This window comes from Astatotilapia calliptera, chromosome 7, assembly GCF_964374335.1.
Source record: "Astatotilapia calliptera chromosome 7, fAstCal68.1, whole genome shotgun sequence".
In the NCBI taxonomy this organism is placed as follows: Eukaryota; Metazoa; Chordata; class Actinopteri; order Cichliformes; family Cichlidae; genus Astatotilapia; species Astatotilapia calliptera.
The window spans coordinates 24,195,429-24,214,398 of record NC_137428.1 but is presented as its reverse complement, the minus strand read 5'-3'; the positions used below and the strand labels follow the sequence as shown (position 1 = coordinate 24,214,398).

General features: G+C 40.3%; 1 protein-coding gene across 2 annotated transcripts; it reads right to left on the bottom strand.

The window, feature by feature from the left end:
• Positions 1-5,782: 5,782 nt before the first annotated feature.
• On the bottom strand, positions 5,783-14,454 carry tbx3a (T-box transcription factor 3a). 2 transcript variants are annotated; one of them, XM_026173783.2, is made up of 7 exons: positions 13,345-14,454; positions 11,884-12,166; positions 11,357-11,503; positions 10,290-10,366; positions 9,839-9,996; positions 8,647-9,290; positions 5,783-7,705 (listed from the first exon to the last, which is right to left on the bottom strand). In XM_026173783.2, the coding sequence occupies exons 1-7, from the start codon at positions 13,734-13,736 to the stop codon at positions 7,259-7,261; spliced, it is 2,148 nt and encodes a 715-aa protein (XP_026029568.1). In that variant the 5' UTR covers positions 13,737-14,454; the 3' UTR covers positions 5,783-7,258. The 2 variants fall into 2 exon arrangements, with proteins under 2 accessions (XP_026029568.1, XP_026029569.1); XM_026173784.2 differs by having other exon boundaries at positions 11,899-12,166.
• Between the last annotated feature and the right edge of the window lie 4,516 nt (positions 14,455-18,970).

The following is an 18,970-nucleotide window of genomic DNA, read 5'->3' as shown; positions in this document are numbered from 1 at the left end:
AGGTCTGTTTTGCATGTTTTGCCAGAAATCAAGCAGGAGACTGCAGGTTGAGAATAGTGTGTCACTGTATTTGATAACTTAAAATACTAAAGTGCTACAAGTAATTCTTGAAAAACGGCATTATCTGAAATTAAAAGAAAAAAGAAACACCATTTAATAATTTTGTTTGTATCAAAACTGTAACTGCAGTAACGTTCCTTGGACACTAGAGTGCAGTGCCACCACATGAAAAAAAAGGGAAGTGGACATGAAAAATCAACTTATTTAGGAAAATTTAAAAGAAAAAATATACGTTTTTGTTTATTTTTACATGAGAGGAACACACAGATCTTTCCTTTTCGTGGCAATGCAAGTTACTAAGTTTAAACATTTTTCCCAATTCACTCATACCATTTGAGGTGCTTCAAGAATGACACGGAGGAGGGTGTAGATCCACTAACATCATGTTCATTAATGTTGATGTGACGAACAACCAAAGTGTATCAAATGTAACTGAGTTGTATAGTACATCAAATATATGTACTATTTTGGGATTCAAACTACAATAATACTCTTCAGTGTTTGCAAAAATAAATAGAAAGGAAGCTTCTGTCCACCATTGATTTTTTCCCCATGTCATTCATAAGTCAAACCTTTGGGTTATTATCTCAAATTTTTGACTTAATAACTCAAAATTTCAAGTTATTTTCTGAGAAGTGTATTTTTTGTGGTGTTTCCATAGAAGCACATTTGTGAACACGATTTTTATCATTTCAAAAATTAGTATTTGCGCAAAATATTCAGGTGGTACTAGACTGCACCAACTTGCAATTAGATTAGTTGTGATGTTTCTTTTTCTTTTTACAATTTCCCTTTGCATGTATACTCAAAGTCATACACATATTACACATATACTCATAAATCATCACAGACCCCTCACACCCTGCACACAGACTTTTTGATCTGCTGCCCTCTGGCAGACGGTACAGAAGCCTGCAGACCAGGACCACCCGACACAGGAACAGTTTCTTTCCCCTCGTCATCTCCCCCCTCTTACAGTTTTTACCGAATGCCTAAACACTAACTGTGAATCCTGTAGCACAATTTCTAAAACTAGTCAGACTTATAGCAAAACCACTCACTGAGTGTGCAAAACTAAAAGCACAAAAACTGCTTTGCACTCAGTTTGCAATTTTGTAACACACACTTTGCAAGACTGTAGGCACAATTCACTGCACAACACTCAATTTCCAAATTTCCAACACACTCCTAGCAAAAGTATACACATGTATGGCTATCATTAACACTAATTTGCCAACTGTCTGGCACACTTTCACATGTGAAAACTTTCTTAGATAATTCGTTCACTTTGCAATCAGCCTAAGCACTATAATACAGGTAAGCTGTGTGTGCGGAGTACAATGGAGGGAGCAGGAAGAGTGAGAAGTAGAGGAGGCCGAGGAAGAGGACGTGGAGGTGAAGAAGTAGGATGAAGAGGACGACAAGGACAAGGAGGAGCAAGAGGAAGACGAGGAGGGGGCAGAGGAAGCATGTTCACTGCAGACCACGTAACCCATATAGTCATTATGGCGATTGCAAATAATCCTATACTTGGAAATAAACACTTGTGTTTGTTTTGATGTGTTTGACTAAACACCAGTACTTGAAGTTTGGATCCCTCCATGCTTATGGATCTATGACAGAAGTATGAGCTCAAACTGACATAGCCTACCTTGTGCACAGGGAAGGCAAACGCCAGATGTGTTTTGTATTCATACCATCGGTGTGCAGTTGGCGCATTGTGTGCTTAGTAGATGATGGCTTGTGTGTACTGTTTGATACGGAAACACCATTTTTACAAAGGTGTGAAGAGTTAATCTAGCTGTGTTTGCTTTTGCAAGAGAACTAAAATGTTTTGATTATTGGGTGACAGGTTTTCTTATTTGTGTGAAGAGTTTTGCTAAATTAGCCAATAGTTACATAACATGTGCTTAAGCAATCAGAAAAAACTGTAACAGTTGACCTGTCACACTGCTCCCACTGCCAGACTGCAACTGCACCTTATGTACATTTTGTAGTATTCATTCCACCTCATTCATTTCTGTATTTTATGTATATAAGTTAGATTCATTATTTATAGTTGGTTTACACAGCTTTGTGTACGCATGTGTAATGTGTATATATAGACACGTGTGTGTGTGTGTGTGTGTGTGTGTGTGTGTGTGTGTGTGTGTGTGTGTGTGTGTGTGTGTGTGTGTGTGTGTGTGTGTGTGTGTGTGTGTGTGTTTTACATTGCTGTGCTTGAGAGCCACCATCTACCGGAACCAAATTCCCTGTATGTGTCTGCACATATACTTGGCCAATAAACACGATTCTGATTCTGAAATACATGTAGAACTGTGAAACGGCAAGAATCTAGTCTCGAGAGAAAGGTGTAACTCAAAGCAAGCCACTATTTCTCTGTTTCTCTCTGGGTGTGTGTGTGGAGAACAATGCGTTATTAACAGACTCCTGGGCTTTTAAAAGAAGACCAAAATTACAACAGCAGATATAAAACCTTTATGATGCAAATAACATCAACAACGAAAGATTTAAAAGCTAGTTTTTCTTGTTTAACTCCACGTAGGCCACAAGTTAGACTATAGTGTGACTGGACCACTTACTGCTGAAAAAATATATGCAGATTTAAAGATTCAGTTTGCAGTTTGCTCTTCCATAAGTGTGGATTATGTGCAGTCATAAAGCTTTACAGTCAAAATGTATATTACAGTTTTTTCTGAATGCTTAAACTCTAACTGTGATTCCTGTAGCACAATTTCTAAAACTATTCAGACTTATAGCAAAACCACTCACTGAGTTTGCAAAACCAAAAGCACAAAAACTGCTTTGCACTCAGTTTGCAATTTCGTAACACACACTTTGCAAAACTGTAGGCACAATTCACTGCACAACACTCAATTTCCAAATTTCCAACACACTCCTAGCAAAAGTATACACAAGTATGGCTATCATTAACACTAATTTGCCAACTGTCTGGCACACTTTCACATGTCAAAACTTTTTTAGATAATTCGTTCACTTTGCAATCAGCCTAAGCACTATAATACAGGTAAGCTGTGTGTGCGGAGTACAATGGAGGGAGCAGGAAGAGTGAGAAGTAGAGGAGGCCGAGGAAGAGGACGTGGAGGTGAAGAAGTAGGATGAAGAGGACGACAAGGACAAGGAGGAGCAAGAGGAAGACGAGGAGGGGGCAGAGGAAGCATGTTCACTGCAGACCACGTAACCCATATAGTCATTATGGCGATTGCAAATAATCCTATACTTGGAAATAAACACTTGTGTTTGTTTTGATGTGTTTGAATAAACACCAGTACTTGAAGTTTGGATCCCTCTATGCTTATGGATCTATGACAGAAGTATGAGCTCAAACTGACATAGCCTACCTTGTGCACAGGGAAGGCAAACGCCAGATGTGTTTTGTATTCATACCATCGGTGTGCAGTTGGCGCATTGTGTGCTTAGTAGATGATGGCTTGTGTGTACTGTTTGATACGGAAACACCATTTTTACAAAGGTGTGAAGAGTTAATCTAGCTGTGTTTGCTTTTGCAAGAGAACTAAAATGTTTTGATTATTGGGTGACAGGTTTTCTTATTTGTGTGAAGAGTTTTGCAAAATTAGCCAATAGTTGCAAAAAAAGGGCTTAAGCAATCAGAAAAAACTGTAATATACTGGTTATAGTGCTAATTATTACAAATGATTACAGTGATATTGTGAATACTGAGTCCTTGGACATGATGTGAAAGATTTGATCAACTGTACTATATGATAAAAAAAAATATTTTTCATGAAATGTTATACAAAAAAGCAAAGAGTTTAGCATTAATTTCTAATTGTATACACAAACATACCTATTCTGCAAATTCAAAGATCAAGCTGAAATTCATTCTCTGAATTATTATTGTTGTAATTCAACTTAAGCATGTTTTTTCGTTTAAGTGTGGTTCAAAAATTTCTTTGGCAGTGGACACTGAAGGTTTTCAAGTGACTCGTGACTTCCTGCCACTAGATGGCATAACTGGCTCGTACATAAAAGCGACCTGTTGAGCCTCTTCACTAAAGGCAACTCTAGGAAACTTCTAATACTTCTAATACCGTCTTGTAATACCAAACTGTTATAAGTTCAGGCTATAATATAGGCATTTGAGCAAACCGGTACAAACTAAATAAATACATAAAAATAAGGGAACATTTAAATCATACATCATATCGCGATGAATGAAATGTTAGAAATAAGTTCTATTAACAGCCAAATTCAGTAATAACAAAATGACTTTACAAAGGTTAATGTAAACGAAAAGCATCATTCCAGAAAGAGATGCATAAATAGAGTGCTCCCTAAATATTTTTTATTTCTGCACTTTATTAAAAGAAAAACTTCTGTCTGTCGGTCTGTCTGTCTCTCTCTTATATATATATATATATATATATATATATATATATATATATATATATATATATATATATATATATATATATATATATATATATATATATATATATATATATATATATATATAGTAGTTTACATGCGGTACTTTTGTTACTGTCACTGTTTATTGTTCATCATCATGCAGCGTTATATTGTTATATTGTTATATGTCCCTTACAGTATCTGTGGTCGTTCACGTGGGATGGGGCTATCAAGCGCACAGCTTTTATTTCAGTGTGTTTGTGTGCTACTTTTGTTGTATTAAACAAAGTCATTACACACTCCTTTATTAGCTATTAAATGTCACAAATTATTGAAATTACAGTAGCTGTATGTTCAAGTCAAACAATCGTTATCACTTTATCACTGGCCCCTCAGAGAGCTCTCACCCAAGATTTGTCATTTGGCCTAGTGTGCAGTTAATAAACCTGCGCTGTAGCCGCTTGGGGGCGTCGTATCTCGGTACTATTACAGACGCATTGTCGCCTTCCGTGCAATAAAATGGCAGATATGCCCATCGAAGGCGCCAGGTGAGCAATAAGACAGGCCAATTGAGACAGTTTGTATGATGTCTACACCTATTCACTAGCGCCAGGTTTGCTACATATTAACCAGACAACATACGACTCTTCGTGTCGCTGATAAATTCACGACACGAAGAGCAATATAGAGGGTAATCAAGGGATGTCGTAGTCTTAGTCTCTGTCCGAAAGTAACACACCTTCACCACGCTGCCTCATCAGCAGTGTCAGTTTCATGTGGCTCCTCTGATGCTGTCCTTTTCCTTTTCTTTTCTTTTACTAAACCGAAACTAAATTGCGGACCTGTTTGGCCAAAAAGGAACTTTTTCAAGATGCGATATTAAATCCAAAAATTGCTGGCCTGAAAACCCCCAAATTCTCATAGCTTGTAAAATTATTTCAAGATTTTCTTTTAAACTGCACCACCTTTCTTTCAGATTTCCACAAAAAGATTAATTCATAGTATATTTGTAAAACTCTAGCTTGCATTAGACGTCAAGTGAGACCCATAAAAACGGCGCTGAATTACACCGTGAGGCCTCTTATCCAGGTAGCCATCCCAGGTTCTGACTTATCTTAATTTGACTTTTTGAACACAGCCTAGAGAGACTTCACTCACCTTCACAAAGTAATCAAAAACATGGTGGCAGAATTTTTTGGGACTGTATCGCACAATCCCAGCCTTCTACAGGCCGGTATGCGAATTTAATTGCGAATTGTAGTTTAAAATAGTTCTCCGCTGTATTGGATAAAACGAGAAAAAAAGAAGAAAGAAAAGAAAAGAAAAGAAAGGCATTTCGACATTTTATTGAAACTTTCAAGAACACGATGTCGATGTTGTAAACTAGACATAACTCCAATACAACATAACCCACTGACAACTTAAGAAACACAAAAAGAAACCTTCATTTTTTCGAGTATGCGGCACTTTTAAGATCAGACTCGCAAAGTATGTTAATAACAGAAAGATTGTCCACTTTTTTCACACTTCAACAGCACTTTTTTTCTTTTAAAAACCCTTCTCCAAAAATAATATATACGTTTTTTCAAGCCATTGGTGCAGTGCGTTGTCGTTTTTTCATTCGTCTTAAACAGTAGGACTTCACACACGAGGACAGGTGAAAATACAATGGCACATGAGTGTGAATAACTAGCTCAGTGGATATTTGGGAAGGGGGTAAATTCCATATTTTAAATGGGGTATAAATGCAGATGGCAACAAAAAAGGATAATAGTCCACAAACTATCTTTACACAGGTATATCGACAATAAATTAAGAACAGATCCCTAAAAACAAACTACTCAGTTGTATTTACAAGCAATAACAATATGAAATAATTACATAAATATTTTATATATTCCTATTTACAGCGATGATCAATACGACCTTTCATTTTCATTTCTTTTTTCTTTTATATTTACTTTAAATTCCTGCTTCCCTTTGCCTGCATGCCTGGGTCACACACTTGTCTCGGAGCACCAGTCATTTTAGAATCGGCCTAATCTCATTAAAAAAACGCATGAAGAAAAACAAATTTCTTTCTTTCTTTCTTTCTTTCTTTCTTTCTTTCTTTCTTTCTTTCTTTCTTTCTTTCTTTCTTTCTTTCTTTCTTTCTTTCTTTTTTTACAGTTCATAACCTAATTGAAAAGAAAATTAAATGAATACCTGATAATTATATTCAAATGGAATATCTTCCCACAATTTTTCGTTTAACTTTTTTTAGTGTTGAAACGACATTCGGTTTCTTTTAGAGGGCATGCAACGTTTTCAATGAATTAAGAGCTACAACAAAATACAGCAGTCTTTCAAAGGTAGGTCAAACGGTAGTGAATGCAGATAAGTCAAATCAAATCAGAGTGCATATTGAAAAAAAAACACTTCACCCCCCGTGTGTACAATAACGTTAGGAGACAGGACACAGCAGCAACTTCTCCTAAATCTGTAAGTCACACCCATGCCAGCGATTCAGTTTCAATACTTGTACGGTATTCATATGACAGGATACGAGTGATGTTTAATTTAACAAAAAAAAGAAGAGCAAGAGAAAGAAATATACAGATCAGATGATTATTAAACAAAGTGCATTTCAGAAACGAAAAAGGTCCAACAGTTCACGGTTTGAGCTTTTCTTTAAAAAAAACAACAACCCTGCATTAGTCTACGAGGGTCAGTGATGTCATCACCTTCAATGTGTCGATGTGTTTCTCTTTTCAAGACAACAAAACACCCCATAAGAAGCAGATTTGAAAACAAACAAAAAAAAATCCTAGGGGGACCCGCTCCGTGGCCTGTCTTGGTTTGAGTCGAGTCCACTGACCAGGCGCTGAATGCTCTGAAGCTCGTTGGCCGCGTCTTTCTCCGTGCAAGTCTTTGGGGACATGGAGACCGATCCGGAGGATATTGTGGACGAATGACTGGTAACTTCCGACGTGGAATCCAGGGTGACAGCGGACACTGGGCTTGCTGGTACGATGCCTTCCCCTTTCAGCTCGGCCCCGCCGCTGGCCATGGAGGGCATGGCAGTGGTGAGCAGCGTGCTGTCCGGTACCGTCATCGGGAGAGAGTAGGGGCTGTACCTGAGTCGGGGACGGACTGCGTTCAGGAAAGGGTGTCGGTGCACTGTGGAGGAGGCAGCAGACGAGGCTGCCGCGGCTGCTGCCATGTACGTGTACGGATAAGGGAATAAATTGCCAAAGGGAGACATGGCAATGCCCTGCGGGTAAATGGGAGAAACTGAGAGTGAGCCACATATCACACCGCTGATCACACCATTCAAACACTTCTAACAGAGTAAAACAACACGTGAGCCTCCCAAAAAAGAAGGGGAAAGGCAAGAGAAATGCATTTGAGTTATGATTTTCCCAAAATTTAAAAGCTTCATTTTATCACACTTCATCGAATCTGCTTGGAGATTTTACGTTCACTGATCCAGAACGAGGATTTGACTTGTAAAGATCGTAGTAACTTCCATGCATTACAAAATATTCAGCCGGAAAGCTTTACGATCCACTCTAAAAACACATTTTGCACTTGTTTAAGAATTAAGAAAAATCGGGTTCCCTGATACTTCCGCTAAAGAAACCATAAGGCTTGCTTTGATAATAAATAGGGGGAAATAGACACTTTGTTGTCTATTAAAACATAATGATCTTTCCTTATTTGAGTCATACGGTTTTTTATTACTCACCATTGTGGCTCTAAAATACTAAAATTATAATAATAATGACCTTTTATGAAAACAAAACTAGCAGAAGAAATGATAAAAAGCTTTTTGTAAGGTTGCCTCAAATCCAGCCTTTTTTAACCAGACATAGTTACTCCAGAATTAACAACAAGAGTCCAAAGTGAAATCTAGTAAAACCATGCCCACGACACCGTGCTCAGTCAAAATACAGCTGCATGACTTCACTTCGAATATTAGCCCATTTGGCCTTAAAACAAAATAAACAAACCCCCGCAAGAACAATACAGCCGCACACGCACAACCACACGCACACTTTCTCAAATCGTGTTCACGCTAACTTGTGAGCATTAAATGCATAGAATTATCTCACACGATATTAAATCTGGGCCTAGTCGGCTGTGTTGAAATGCCAATCACATGTTTGCGCAAAGCTGGCGGTAGGCCCACAGGCCAGAGAAAACGGGTTTTACCTGTGATGCCAAGACGTGTTGCTGCAGATGAAAGGGCAGACCTGGCGCCCCCGTCAAGCTTTGCGGAGGTGATGCCATACTAGCTGTGTCCATGGTGCTCACCCCTCCCGTGGACACGGCTGTCAATAGTGGTCCCATGCCTGCGGCCATGTTTGAGAATGCGCCCCCCATGTTGAACTGACTGGGGTGCAAGAGAAACGGATGCGCGCTCCCTAGGTGATTAAAAAACTGTTGTCCTGTTAGGCCTGTAGGAAATCCAAAATTATGCAGGTGGCTGTGACCTATGTGTGCGCTGTCAGTCTGAACGGTCAAAGGCATGAAACTGTCCTTGCTTATTGACCTACATTCGTCCGTTTTGGGATGGTCCTGCTTCGGGCTCTTGAGTTCTTCTCCAGAGCGGGTGGTACTGGAGATAACAGTGATGGGGCTCTGCCGTGAGTCTGCCTGGCTTTTCTCAGTCCTGGGACCGCTTTCGCGGGTCCTACTAGTAGAGTCACTGCTACTGAACGGATGCCCTTTAGCTGGACTCGCTTCGTGATCCTTCCCGTCCTCTGTGGTGGTGGAAATCTTGCTGGAGTCCGGACCATCTTTATTGTGTCCATCTTTGCTCTCGTCGTCGCTATCCTCATCGCTGTCGCAGAAGTCTGTAAGTAGGAGGAGTAGAATATCAGTTTCCCTTTCACACATGGGTGAATCATGGCAATAATAATAATAACTCCTACTATCTGAGGTAGCCCGCTACAGCTGACCCTCAGAGGTCGAATAGAAAACAAACACGCAGGACATTTATTGCACAATAGGAATCCACACCGATGAGGTTTATTTGCATTGCTTCCAATAATAGATGGCGGTGTGTTACACATTCTCACATGGCCTTTTTTGAGTATTTTAATGTATTTTTGCAAATTGCTCCAAAACAGCTGTAGCAGACACAACAGCACCAACTATACTGAGGCTAATCCTTGTTTAATTGTTTATTGTTAATCTGAACGAGACGGTAATTGTAGAGACTTTCCCTATCAATTTTCCTCATGTAAATGATCAACTATTCATTCATAGCTTGGCTTCGCAGATTTAATTGAACACATTACGTTCAGCTACCCTGAAAAAGTCTTGGCATAGTGGAAATTTTACGAGTTGACACATAACTTGTGATCAGAGCTGTGACTAGTGGTGGGGTCTGTCAGCCTACCTTTCAGGTGTGGGGGGCCCACTGTAGACACGGCAGGGGACGAGGCCTGGCCGAAACACTTAAAAGAAGGCTGCTCTCCAGAGGAGTCGTCTGAAGCCCCGTTTTCCTTTTTCTGATGCTCCTCGTAGGAACGCATGGATTGCAGGGCCAGCTGTTTCCTGCGCGCAAGTAGCTAGGTTATTATAGGTGGTAGCCACAGTTCAGGTTAAAAAACATAACAAATAATGCAGAAGCTTAGTAAGATTATTTTTATTCAAAAGATTTATGACTTTAGAATTAGCCTATAGATTTAGAGTAATCTTGTGAAGAGTCGGACCCCCTGCGGTTAATGTGGAAGCTTAGACGTAGTTTTAATCCAGCAAGATCACTGTCTGTCTACATGTAGCCTAAATGCAGTAAGTCTTTTCGCCCTTTATTTTCACGTATATTCCCGTTTTTCCCTCTAGCTTACCTCTTTTCCCTTCTCCCATTGCCCGTGTCACGGAATCCTTTAGCAAATGGATTATGGTCGATTTTCAGCTGCGTTATCTGAAATAATTGAAACTGTGTGTAAATAACAGTAAATAGGAAAGGAAACATCCCTAAAAGTCATTCAGTGCCGCTTTAAGCCAGTTATTGTTCCAACTTTACAAGACACAATGATCACTGGTCCCAAAGGCCAAAGTTTTGTGGAACTTCTCTTTGGGGGTTTTAGAGGTAAAACACGCGATAAACAAAAAGACGCATGAACACAAAGGAAGCAGCAGTCCTACTATTGGCACGTTTCTCCACGAGTGTGAAGTATGCAGCGTTGTTTGTGATTTTTGCAAAACTTTATTCACTCACCACTTCCCCTCCAGCTGGCAGTGATAGAACTGCAGATGGGAGGGCAGATGTGGTGCCAAGGGGTTTCCAGCTCTTCCAAAGAGCCACTGAGACGATTTTGATTTTGATTTTAATTTATTCTTTTTCTTACAAAAAATAAAACGCTACCATGCACTACAGTCTGAAGCAATTTCCCTCTTTCCCCCCTTTACGTTTCTTCGCCCCCCTGTACACACACTGTAGCTGTACACACCACACACACACACACACACACACACACACACACACACACACACACACACACACACACACACACACACACACACACACACACACACACACAGCCTGCAATCACAAATGCAAAGACAGGGAGAACGAGAGCGGGTCTGGGTCTGAGCCAAATCCCTTCCACGTGATTAAATAAAAGAAAGATAACCTGCACAACATTCCTCTGAATTATGACTTTCCTACCACAGACTGGTGAATGTGGCACTTAGTCGCAACCCCCCACCCCTCACTCGCCAAACCCTGACCCACGCTATGATACTACAAGCTCCCAGCCTCAAACAAATATGACGTCTTTCATATTTTATGACAACAAAAAGGTGCAGAGCAGAAAGGAAAGCACGTCTGGCACGGCTAGGGAGGCTACATTTGAGAAAAAAAAAATCAGAATATAAGTTTAGCAGACCTCTGGGCAATAATTGCGCTTACCTTGTCATTTTGATAAGCGGTCACAGCAATGAAATCCGTTTCAGGAAAAACATAAGTCCTGAAGGTACTGTACGGGAGTTTGAGAATATCGTTGGCCCTCACAATGTGAAACCGGGGCTGATATTTGTGCATCGAGTTAAGAATGGTCTGCAACACACACACAGTCACAAACATGAGCAATTATAAAAGGCTCACAATACAAAGAGATTTGTTTATTCTGTGTTACTTTTTAGGATCGCTAGTTTGTTAAAACATAAGCTCTCTTCGTATTAAAATAGACAAATCGAGCCATATCTGCACTAAAACAAGTTTAAATGTCAAGCTTAATATTTGCAATAAATAAAAAAATAACTCTTACAAAATATCTCAACATGACCACGTTTGACATTTTTATTTTTGTAAACGGGTCTTTTAGGTGTTCATTTAAAAAAACAAACAAACTGTACTAAAATAAAACAATCAATTTTAAATCATGACGACATGTGTTTACTAAAGCGGTAAGTTGATAAATAGGGAAATTGACATACATTAGTTGAACTTACAAATCCATGCTTGTCAGAGATGTTATTTGTCAGCTTGAGTTTGTGAAAATTGACGACTTTTGACATCCACTGTTCACCAGTAGCCGGACTGTCCGGGTGAATGTACATCCTCTTTGGCATTTCGGGGTCGGCCTTTCCTGCCACCATCCAGCGGGAGTTATGAAATTTGTACCTGCAGTCGTCGGCTGCAACTATATCCATCAAGAGTATGTACTTTGCCTTCTTGTCCAGACCAGTGCACCTCACTTTGAACGGAGGGAACATCCGCCTGTGAAAGAACAAAAATATATTATGAACACGAATGCGTTACAAAATAAATCACGGGGTAACATTTCCAACGATATTTTAAAAAACACAATGTTTTTTAGGTGTACGTAAATAAACTAAGGTCTAGATTTTAAGAAGTGTATTACACCGCTATAATCTCAGTGTGGCAGCCTGCTATTAATTAATGTAAGTATGTGTTGGTAAACAAATATATTATGAGTATGTACTCTCCAATAAATAAATGATGTCTTGATTCTTAATGTCACGAAAGGCCTACACACACACACACACACACACACACACACACACACACACACACACACACACACACACACACACACACACACACACACACACACAATAAGATTACCGTGATGATAAAATTAATTTAGTCAGAGCTCTATGAGCCGCTTTAATAGAGTATTCTGACAACAGAAAATTTAGATAAAAAGGGCAGTGGGTAAAAAAAATATTATCAAGCTGTATTTTATATCATAAGCTGTGTATAGATCTTTCAAGTGAAAACTAATGAAAGACAAGGTTTAATATTAATAATTCATGAGTTGCATGCATAATCCCTTTTATTTTATGCGAGTGTATGCTGTTTTCCACCAATAAACACGTCCTAGGAAAGTGTCTTTGCAGGCTGTGTGAACACGAAAATTTACACTGTAACTACAGATGGTCTCTTTATTTTCCGAGCGAGAAATAGATATCAGAAATGGCCGATCTTTGCTGTTTTACTCTATAACTAAAAAAATGCAGTTTCAGCGTTATATTTGTGGCATATTTAGACTGAAATGTCAACGTAACCAGTTGAACTTAGAGGAATGTAAAGGCTTTTTTATTTAATTTAATAACTGTACAGTACTCTCTGTATATAGTAACCATTGTCCTTAATGTAAATATGTAAGAAAAATTGTGTATGTTTCTGTTCTGTGTCCTGTGTACTGTTTGCTTGTATATGTGTCTTTTTGGCTGCTGTTACAACCAAATTTCCCCTTGTGGGACAATTAAAGGATTATTCTATACTTGTTCTTCTAAAGCAATTGTAGTAATTGTAATCTATCTGTATGTGTGCAGGCTATGACATAACATCCCACATTTTGATCACACACAACAGGATTCTGCGTTGTTGTTGTTTTAAATTATTTGAATAAACACAAAAACATGTTTCACCTTCCGGATTTTGTGATCACCATCTCAGTGCCCTTCTTGTGGAAGAGTTCCCAAAGCTCCTTGGCTTCCAAGTGAACTTTTGGGTCGTCCTCCACCTCTTCCTCAGGCTCCAAAGTCTTCAGAGGCCTGAGGTGGGCGGCAGCAGCCTGATGTCCCAGCGAGGAGAAGTGGAGGCCGGTCTCCGCGGCTCCCATCAGCTGGTCCATGATCGGCTTTCCAAGGGCGCCCGGCAAAGAGAGGGAGCCGCTGGGAGGGAGAGCCAGGGCCGGGAAGAAGGGAGGCTGGTGACCCAGCATCGCACTCATGGCAAATTCCGGACCCCGGTGAGGTATAAACGGATGATATGCCATACTTGATCCTTGTATGACTGGATCTCTCATCAGGAAGTTCATCCAAGAGCAGGCAACAAACGTAGACGACTGGCTGGATTGAAAGCAATACTTCTTAGAACACTAAGGCTCGCGTATGACAGAGCCAAATGATGGCAAAATAAGAAGCAAAAATCAAAACAAATCTGGAGTTGGAAAGCTTTTTGGAAATTCCTCCTTGAACTCGACGGGAACAAGCATCCACTATTTTTTCCCAAGTTGCCGGGAAATCTCTGCAGTCATTTGCCGAATCGTTGGTCAAAAGTCTGCAAAGTGAAATGTATAAGTGCTCTCCATTAATCTTCAAGAGTGCTGCCAGGCAGATTTTCTTCGGAGGTTAACGCGCATCGGACAACTTTCTGCGTCTTTCGGACATTAGTCGAATTAAACCGAGTGAGGTGAGTCACTTAATTGACTGCGGTGCATTCCTTCTCTTCTGCTGCTGTTTACAATATCGGCATTCCTGTTAAAATGGGTTCCCTCTTATTGGCTTCAGTCCTGCAGCGAAAGCGACGTGTTGAAATATTTCGATAGCGCCGAATAATCCCCCTGCCTTTACTCGCTCCGGACATGTACCCTCACACGCGCGCACACACTTTATTCCTCCTCTCCCTTTCACGCACACACACATTTCAGGGAAAGACGTGTGCAAAAGAAAGGAGTCCGCTGACGGCCAGCGAGAGAGAGAGAGAGAAAGAGAGGTGGTAAGGTCCCAGCTCCGTGATTTTCCTAGCGCCTCTGTGGCCCATAGGGCTTCATACTGTATGGATGTGTATGCAACAGAGAGTAGCAGCGCTCGGTTTGATTGGCTCTTTGACGCTTTCGGACCAATTGTGTGGCTGCGTGGGCGTGGTTTTAACAGGTCGGGTGGAGGGGACAGACTTCAGACTTATAAAAAGGTGTTTGGAAACTAAAAAGGGCTTTGCCGTGAAACACCACCCTGCCTCAGCCAGTGTTGTGTGAATATGTCAACATCGTTATAGAACTTGCGCTATTGGTCGGTGTGTGAGACCCAGCGAAAGGGAGAGAGCAGACAAGCCAAGCCGGGAGACCGGCTCGCTTTGTCGGCCGGTTGTTGTGTTGCGCTGCTGAATTCCTTCTCTGTCCCATTCCCCACCGCATCACCGTGTTTTCTTTTTTCTTTTTGGTTTGAATACCACGAAGACTGTCCTGCTGGGTTATAATCAGATTTATGTCATAATTTAATATAACAATTAAATTTTTTCACTTCGCAGTTTACAGAGTCTGCGAGCACAGATTTATCAGCACCGGAAAACAGAGGAACATTTCCAGTAACGACCTCCTTTGAAATCAAAGTTCAGGAAAATATGACCGGGTTACGGATGAAGCGCTCTATGATAAGCTCCTGACAGTAATGTAACGTTAGGCGAATATTATGACACCTTTGAGGCTTTCGCTAACAGTTATTTTAACTTGAATTAGCTTATTAGGCTATTTATTTTATTTTGATTTTTAAAAATTTGAAAGCTCACGGGTGTAAGGTGTGTTCATTTTTTTTTCATTTATTATCTTCCTAGATTATACTCCCTACAGTGAGGTCTTCACTTCCACTTTTCCTCATCAAGCCATGTTTGGATTTGACTCGGTGTGAGAGAAGCGTGCTGTACATATGATGTGGAAATACATTATTTTGATGAGCCAGTGAATATAAATATTTTCATTTCGACTTGAAATGGGTTTTATTTAACAGCCAAGTTCATCTTTGCTGAGGCTCATCCCGTATCACAAGTTTGCGCACAAATACCCAGAGGAGCACAGTTCGGGGAGGATGTGCTCACTTGTGCTACTGCATTATCACTTCCCCAACAAAACGTCTATGTTTTGAATCATAGCCTACCAATCAATTCTCTTGTTAAATATAGCACACTTTCCCGGCACAACTGTCTCTGGGAAACAATTCCGTTATAGCCTGCCTCTGCAAAATGACAGTTGCTCACGCTGGATAACCAACTAGGTGTTATTGATAATGCACGGGTATTTTTTTAAGCTATCTGAGCCAGTGTTGTTCCTGTTACACCCGTACAAGCTGTCATAACCTATTTTCCATAACCGCTATAGCCTAAGGTCCACAGTGCACTTCCATAACGGTAACATGCAGTATGCGCCTATTAACAATGCTGATATACTTATAAGATGCTTAAAAACGCCAATTAGAAGCAGCTCATTAGTCGGTGCAGTGACAGTTTTTTCTGCACAGCGTCGAAGTGAACCCAAGACAAAGCCACGCTAGTGCTCTCCAAAATGCAATTTAACCACTAATTCACAAGTAAACTAGAGTGCAGTGGCCAGTCAGCAGCCTTGGGCAAACATTGACCATCAATTCTCAGTCATTTGTCTGTCTCCATGGATCCAGGCGGGGACCGCGTGGATCTGAGAGTCCTTGAGGGAATGAGCAAATTCTTACAAAAATCAACAGGGATGTAGTGAATTATGATGATTCTGCATGCAGCATTCTGAATAGTTTGACAACGTGGAAATGTGGCCTGTTTGTCGCACACTGGTTGTTAGAATTTGTAAAAGCTTGCACTGAATTGAAAACAAAAGCGCTCGTGCTCGCAAGTATCAGTGTGAGACCACCGCGCGCATGTTGTGCAGGTTTTTGTTTATTGTCGGTCGGATGTCCTCTTCATCATAATTATTGTTAGGCGCTGTCTTAGAAACCTGCCCCTCTTGCCTGTGTAGATACTGTATACAAGTACGTAAACTGGAGTGCATGCATATATACCCCCAGGAGATGTACTCGGATGTGGCGTATTTTCTCTGTTATTGATTTGCTATAGAAAATAAATGCGCCACTATTGATAAGCTCCAGCAACTTCTGACTGAATGGAGATCTTACAGAACACCTGGAGCTAAGTAGCTAAACAGTGCGTGCAATGTCCAGCATTAAGGTGCTGTTTTCTATATGAGAGCTTGCAGTCATCTCTTTGTGTAAGAGAGGTCAGGTCTGTGTCAGTTACTGGGGCTTATTCTTCTTTAAACACTTGCCCCCATTAGCGGCACATTTCAATTTAGCGCAGGGTGTCATCAAATAGGAAGCAGTGTTGACACTGTGGCAGCCTTCCAGGCTATGTGGCCAAGCTGCCTTCATTAGCTAAGCAAGTAGGGAATGGTCAATACTTATAAACTTTTACAGGGTTAGGGCTCTCAGGGACTTCAGGAGGCTATAAAAAGGACTGAGCTGACACAACTGATTGATGAAGCCAACTTTGTCAGCGCTTCCCTTTTGTACAGAGATCATGCATATCAAAATCAGAAGGGGTAGTATATTTGACTGGACAGCCTCTAAAATTTCTCACTCCACGTGTGTGGGTGGGTGTGTGGTTTGCGTGATTTTGGGCAGCTTCGGGGATGGCTTGTGTTTTAAAGCTGTCATGCTGTACTGTCCACACAGTTTACGGAAATGATCCTTGAACGATGTGACTTAAGATTCTTGGAAAAAAGGTAGAGAAGAAGAAGAGAAAACTACAACCACTCTGTGTTTTTATTACTTTATTTTATTTTTGTTTATATTCCTTTGCAAGCCTTAAAATATTATCAGGGATGAAAAAACCTGCACTGATGTCATGGGTTATGAAGCTTTCATTGCTTAACTACACAGAGCAGCTACACTGTGTAGGTTCATTAAGCAAAGCTTCAAAGACATTCCTGGAATTGATCATGGAGCTGCAAGTGATGTAATGTATGCTGTCCTGTTTATTTGCAGATTGTTAATGATAAGCAAGGACAGACTTGGTGGCACCACTCCTGGATAGAGGAGATTGTCTGGTGAGAATCATCAGCCTTAACAGAACATGATAGGAAAAGGAAACATCACAAGATTGGTGTATCCAAGAAGTATAATGACCCCAAACTTCATTATGTGCACCCCAACAACAAGCAGGGGGGGGGTCAATTAACAGCATAATGACTCTCTGAATACAAACCATTTACCTCAGACATTTAGGTGGGGCTAAAATTGATTAACCAAGACCATATTGCCTCCCAAAAAGAGTGCAGACTCTAAATTGCATAGCCAGAATAACACAAATGTTTTAGTCAATTGGCTGGAAGATTGATAAGCTCTTTACCTGTTGATGAAATGTCCATGTCAATCATTTTTTGTCAAGTCAACCCTTGCTCTCATCAATTCTTCCAATGGCCAGTTATGGGTATTGATTGAATACTATTTTAGTTAATTAGAAGATGTACCTATTGATAGCAAAGCATTTACTACAGGCTGACTAAGGAAAATGTTATTTTTGAAATTTTATCTTAGGGAGATATTTGCTGTTTTTGGTTAAGGTTGTTAATCAGCAGTGATGCAGGCTCATAACATTTACCTTATTGCCACACAGTTAACGATGAAGCAGCTGGAAGATTGGGGTGGGGGGGCATAAAGCTTTATATTCATAAGTTAAACAGGGCATGCTTTTTTTCTTTTGCACCTCTGGGGTGCAAAGAAAAAATAAAGCAAAAAACCCAAACAAATCTGACACAAGGTATAAAAACCAAACGGATTAATTTATACATTCATTGATTACGTGAAAGGAATGAAATCAGTGTCGCCAGTTTAGATATTGAGAAACTTTACATGCAAACATTTCAGTATAATCGTGTTTAGATCAAGAAATCACAGGAGTTTGTGTTTTGTTTAAAATGGCTTGTGTTTTCCAAAGGAGCCCACAAAAAAAGTTTGTGAAATGTTTCCTATTTACATAAACCAGGCCATGCCTATTATTCCTGTTGCTGCAGAAAAGAGTAAGAACTGACAGCTGCGTTTTGAAAGTGCAATGTACACAACGCTATTAGAACAAAACCAGTCCAGTGGCATGCATCACCTGTAGAGTATAATGCGAGGGATTTGTCTGTTCAACCCCATAAACAGCCGTCAGGCTTTCTCTGTAGCTACACGCTGTGTGATCAAGACACTCATGGCAAATGCCTCAGATGTGGACCATGTGTCAAAAGTCTTCAGCTTGCTTTACGTGCCACCACTCGCCAACGTGGGAGATAAGCATCTTTCCCGCTGTATCCTGAGCAATGGGAATTCTACTGGAACTAGTTTTGCATGCTAAAAAGCAAACAATAGTAAATGGGGAACAGAAAATTCCTCAGGTTATTTGTCATCAAGTTAGCACAGTATAAATATGCTCCTGCTATGTTCATGAGATGTAACTGTTAGGGACTATTTTGGGTTTAAATCAAAAAGTATTTGGTTTTGGGCAGAACGGTGGCCAGGGAAGGCCCCAATGTTG